Source organism: Hyla sarda, chromosome 3 (genome assembly GCF_029499605.1).
Source record: "Hyla sarda isolate aHylSar1 chromosome 3, aHylSar1.hap1, whole genome shotgun sequence".
Classification (NCBI taxonomy): Eukaryota; Metazoa; Chordata; class Amphibia; order Anura; family Hylidae; genus Hyla; species Hyla sarda.
In genome coordinates this window covers 21,814,518-21,820,517 of record NC_079191.1, presented here as the reverse complement: position 1 = coordinate 21,820,517, position 6,000 = coordinate 21,814,518, and the positions used below count along the sequence as shown (strand labels likewise).

The following is a 6,000-nucleotide window of genomic DNA, read 5'->3' as shown; positions in this document are numbered from 1 at the left end:
TAAAATTGTGAATTCATCTCTGCAGTATAATACAGGCTGTAATTTAAAGATCTGTACCAGATAAATCAGCAGGTTCAGTGGTCAATTTATTATGTAAAGCTATCTTTAAGGGTGATTAAAGGGTTAGGGATCACTTTAAAGGGGTACTCCACTGCCCCAGCCTTCGTAACATTTTGTTCTGAATGCTTGGTGCAGGCTGCGGGGGTCGTGACATCACGGCCACACCCCTTGTGATGTCACGCCATACCCCTCAATTCAAGACTATGGGAGAGGGCGTGGCGGCTGCCACGCCCCCTCCCATAGACTTGCATTGAAAGGGCATGGCATGACTTCACAAGGGGAGTGGCCCTGACGTCACGATCCCCACAGCCTGCACCAAGCATTTGGAACAAAATGTTTTGAATGCTGGAGCAGTGGAGTACCTCTTTAACACTGTCACCTAAGGACCCACATGCACCTGACAGACCCTGCGTAGAGTAGAGTCAGCAACAGTTGGATGGAGGTTTTGTGTAGTTCCTTGTAGTCATGGTAACTGCGATGAACAAAAGGGCTTCCACTTTAGTAGGGGTCCCAAAGGTCGGAGATAGAGGTTTCCCTCATGTGTAAAGTCAATGTCAGCACCTAAAGAGATGGCTCAGAGATGGCCAACAAAGTACTCGCTTCATTTAAGTACCAAGTCGCCTAGCTGTTCTCTCCCCAGACATCTGCAGTTCGGAGATGGCCATATCCATTAGTTTGTTGGCCGGTCCCATTAATATCAGCAAGCTCTGTCCACTTATATATAATATGTATGGCCAGCCATATTTCGAGTTACTAAATGCCAACACCAACTACAACCATACCAATAAATATCTAAAAGCTCCTAAAATTGTAAATCCAGTTCTGCCAGGAACACCATATACACTGACCACGAAAGCTTACGAAAATACAATAGTACTTCGTCCCTGAGGTGTCAGTTCTAAATGCTGCCAAAACGGGAAGATTTTATAACATCTATTAAATATAACATCCTGTACAATCACCAAGAGGGTTTTATGTCTTCCAGAAACAAATTGTCCTTCTGCTTGCTCTTATGAAAAGAAGAAATGCCCAAAATACTTGTAGGAAAGTCCTGTATTGTATAGTCCCATTGTCCATGCTGGTTATATAATGGAGAACATGGAGAGTCATCAAGGACCAGCCTCAGACAACATCACTAGTGGATCACAATGAATACGGTCACATTGCCAGCAGTCTCCAGTCAATTGTCCTCTCTGGCAAGATGAATACCGATCGGGGTCGTCTATCAATGGTCCTCTTGGAGAAACCGGAATAATTGTCATGTTTTTGTTGTTCCAAGGACCTGAACACTGAGGAAGCACTCAGCTTGCATCCATAAATAATCGCTTCCTCCGCATTTCCTGTCAGAAAATTTCCCCATTGTTGATCCCAGTTTATTCAGAGAAGAGAAGAATTCCTAATAGTAACGGTTAAGGCTCCTTGTTCCGGGGATGTCCGGTTGTCCATTCATCCAGATCTCTCGAATAATACGTTCCCTTTCTTCGAGCCTCTGTGCTCTCTCAAGTTCTTCTGCAGAAGTAAAAACGTTCATATTTAAAGTCCTCTCGAAGCGCCTGTGCCGCCTGGCAGACAGATCGGAGGTGGTGTCCGAGTCGTCATCACTGTCGCTGCTGTCACTGTCACTCTCCTGTTTCCTGGGGTTCTTCTTCACCGTGGACCTCTTACAGTCCGTCTGACAGGATATCCTCATTACTAATGCCAGAAGTGTCAGAATTAGGCCGATGCACACTCCAGATACGAAATACAAAGCCGCCCTCTCCGGATTTTCTACAAATAAATCAGAAAGACATGTCAGAGAGGACGAACAAAGACAAGAAACAGCACAAGCATTCAAGCCAACCTATGATTAAAAGGGGTACTCCGCCCCTAGACATCGTATCCCCTATCCAAAGGATCTCTCCTGCAGCACCCCGGTCATCTGCTGCATGGAGTGAAGTTCGCTCTGTGGAGGATGACACAGGGGCTGGATAGTGTCACGACATGGCCCCGTCCCCTCAATACAAGTCTATGGGAGGGGGCATGGCAGCCGCCATGCCCCCTCCCATAGACTTGTATTGAGGGGCGGTCCGCCACGCCCCCTCCCATAGACTTGTATTGAGTGGGCGGTCCACCACGCCCCCTCCCATAGACTTGTATTGAGGGGACAGGCCGCCACGCTCCCTCCCATAGACTTGTATTTAGGGGGCAGGCCATCACGCCCCCACCTTTGGATAGGGGATAAGATGTCTAGGGGCCGAGTACCCCTTTAATGAGAAATCTTCTTCCATCATTGTCTATAGTTTTTTTTTTTTTTTTTTTTTTTAATCGTCTCAGGGCTCAACAAAAAGTGATCGTAAGAGCACACCAATTCAGTCAGGAATTTGGCTAGGTTGACGTTGCTGGTGGGCTCTGCTAAAGAGAGCTACGTCAGAAATTCCAACAAATCGATGGGAGTGTAGTGGAGAAAAAAAAAACTGTGAACCTAGCCTAAGGTGGAGAGATAAAACTCCAATAGATGTTTTAAACGGTTATAAGCCCCTGTTGGCAGAGGTGTATTGTGGATTGCCAGGGCCCGACAAGACAAGTACTGAACTCTTGCCCAGGATTAGACAAAAAGCAGATTTCTTTTAAAACCAGCGCCATACCTGTCCTCTGGTTCTGTTTGGTATTACAGCTCAGTTACACTTAAAGGAGTAGTCCAGTGGTGAACAACTTATCCCCTATCCTAAGGATAGGGATAAGTTGCAGATCGCAGGGGGTCCAACTGCTGGGGCCCCCGCGATCTCCTGTACGGGGCCCCAACAACCCGCACGAAGGGGGCGTGTCGACCAACGCACGAAGCGGCGGCCAACACGCCCCCTCAATACAACTCGATGGCAGAGCCAGAGCGCTGCCTTTGGCAATCTACGGCTCTGCCATAGCGATGTATTGAGGGGGCATGGCGGCCGCCGCTTCGTGCGGTGGTGGACACCGGCTATCTGGACGGAGAGCCTGGCCCCCTTACAGAGAGATCGCGGGGGGGGGGGCCAGTATAGTTTAGGGGATTTCACCACTGGACTACCCCTTCAACTGAAAGAAGCCAAGTGGTTATACCACACAAGACCTGAGGACAGACGTGGTGCTGAAGAAATAAACAGTTTTCCTAATTCTGGATACCCACTTTAACGCAGCCTGGTGATACATTCAGAATGCATGGACGCTCACTATTGCGCACTGTACATTTTCTTGCGCGCTCTGTCCTGTACAGGACAAGAGAGAAGTCTGGCAATACACAACACTCCCTGCTCCAGAATATAGATTTGGTGGCAGGATACACTTGATGCAGCACCCCTACCCATGCCCACGGAAGGTACATATGTGGTGTCCCAGCACCAAAGGCTGTCTTGTGGCTTCGGATTGCCTCAGGCAGACCTGAGCACAGGTGCTGGGCCCACTGAGAGACTTCTTGCTGTGTTAATTCTGTCTCAGCACTTTACCAAGTGTTAATATATTTTTATAATTATTTTTTTATGTTATTCCTATGTACATTATTTATGAGGGTTATGGTACCTTTAAGAAAGGAGCAGTGCACCCCATGTGACCCTGTCTGCCAATGGGAACCCCTAAATTCTTGTTCATATAGTGTAGTGGGGGAGGAGTTGCCCCAGTCTAAGTTCAGTTTAGCCTGAGCCACAGTGTGGTAAAGGTGTAAGGTGTGGTGTGCTCTGAGGGAAGGCCCAGAAAAAATCTCTTATCCGGTCATTCTGCAAGTATCACCCTCACGGTGGAAGTTCATGCCCTGGCGGAGAAAGCTACAGAACCTTGACAGAACCCTAGCTACCAGGATCAAGCTTCAATTCTCTCAAGTTCGTATCAATTTATTGGGTGAAAGCACCAATAGTCCCAGCAAGGCAACAGGGCTCCCAAGGGGTTACACTGCACCAGACTGTCGGTGTAATACCATCTGCACCCTGCTCAGTAAAGACAGTTATCTGTAACCTGATGCTAGTGTGTTCCTTTACTCCCCAGGTCTGGCCCAGGAGAAGCTGTCTCCACCCTCAGATTGTGTATAGGATAACTGTGCCCTGGCGTCACAAAGTGATAAGGTATTTCCATAGCACCCCTGTGGCTACCATACAGAGATAAGCAGGGACCTGTCTATTAAACTCCCTTCCCTGGTACAATATTGGGTGGTAATGCATCTACATTCTCCTAGCTGGATGCAAGAACACCCGACCCAGAGAATGTACACCGACGTCATGTCTGGTTAGGGGGTGCAATACTTGTTAGGTGGTTGCCACGGGTGCTAAATTCTTGGGGGCACAATATCTGTTACTCTACTTATTCCACAATCAAATGAACTCTGCCCCACTTTTCACTCCTGGCCGTATACCTAAGAGCTAGTGTAGCTGAACCCACCAAATTCAACCAGGTTGGTGGACAATCTTATGTGTATGGGGGCGTGCTGAAAGACGGCCAATCAATTCTGGTCTCAAGAGAGACTAGAAGTTGCCAGAAGTATTAGACAACCAAGACAGCCTATTAGTTTTGGCTAAGTATTGGGTGAATGTCTAAAATGTGGCTGCATAAAAAAGGAATACAGTCACAGGTGGTCCTATCCCCTGTGTTAGGTGGGGATGGCCTATGTAAGATTGTATTATTCATAAAAAGAGGGTGGCCGGTTTTGGTGCAAGGTCTATTGAAGGAGGTGATCCTACCATCCTAGATTAACAAATCAAGTTGTATAATGGGGGAAGGGGGGGAGGGGTCAGTTTAATAGTTGCTCCAGGGTTCCTCTCATGTATACACCATTGAGTATGTGGTTTGGATAGAATACAGACGACCCAACCAGATACAGAAAACAAGGCCGTAATGAAAATTAATCCCTAAACAACGTACATTCATTTAGAGGACCCACTCTGGCCCAGTGCCCAGACCACCAAAAAATGTAATTCCTGCCTGACCGAGGTCTGACTTATTATTGACATTGTTTTCCTGTTTCTAGCCTCCAATACACTCTCTCAATTATATCTGCCCTTCCTGTCCTGTGGCCACTTTTGGCAAACAGCCGGAAAACTAGATTGTAGGACACATCACACATTTGGGAACTTAATAAAGTGAACTCCGGCCCAGAACATTGGCCCATTGTGCAATATTAAAAAGAAGAAATGTTGTGCGAATTCATGAGAGGATATTTAATAATACAGAGGGATTTTTGCTCTTTAAAATCCTTTTTTATCTGGACTTTATATAGCAGACAGACATTTTCATAATCTCAAGGAAAAGCCCTGTAGACCTATTGGGCTGTATTTGCACTCGAATATATCTTCACATTAATCCATATTACTCAAACTATTTTCAATTTCTTTTTGTCAACTGTTCTCTATGCAGTGAAGCTGCTGATCCGATGTCCATAGCGCCAATATAAAAACTCAGATACAGGGTTGGACTGGCCCAACAGTGGACAGAAGCATCTTCTGATAGGCTGAGAACATCACATGTTCTGTATAGATAGGGGGTGGAACCTCTGTGTCTTTCTTGGCAGGGTTGACTGATTGCCTTAAAGGGGAACTCCGGTGGAAAACTTTTTTTTTAATGAACTGGTGCCAGAGAGTTAAACAGATTTGTAAGTCACTTCTGTGAAAAAATCTTTACCCTTCCTGTACTTTTTAGCAGCTGTAGGCTACAGAGGAAATTCAGTTCTTTAAAAAAAAAAAAATTTGTTTTGTCCACAGTGCTCTTTATTGATACCTGATTCCCATATCAGAAACTGTCCAGAGCAGGAGAAAATCCCCATAGTAAACCTATGCTGCTCCGGACAGTTCCTGACAGGGACAGAGGTGTCAGCAGAGAGCACTGTGGACAAGACAAAAAAGAAATTCTAAAAGAACAGAATTTCCTCTGTAGCATACAGCTGCTAAAAAGTACGGGAAGGGTAAAGATTTTTAATAGAAGTTATTTACAAATCTGTTTAACTTTATG

General features: G+C 46.0%; 1 protein-coding gene across 2 annotated transcripts in view; it reads right to left on the bottom strand.

Annotated features, from left to right (window-relative positions):
* Nucleotides 1-390: 390 nt before the first annotated feature.
* The window catches only part of EVA1A (eva-1 homolog A, regulator of programmed cell death), a 370,201-nt gene continuing 364,591 nt past the window's right edge, over nucleotides 391-6,000 (bottom strand). The window contains exon 8 of one of the 2 annotated variants that reach the window (XM_056563857.1): nucleotides 391-1,827. In XM_056563857.1, coding sequence (XP_056419832.1) covers nucleotides 1,457-1,827 — 371 coding nt within the window. In that variant the 3' untranslated portion in view covers nucleotides 391-1,456. The remainder of the gene's footprint in view (nucleotides 1,828-6,000) is intronic. The other variant, XM_056563858.1, reaches the window with a different exon arrangement.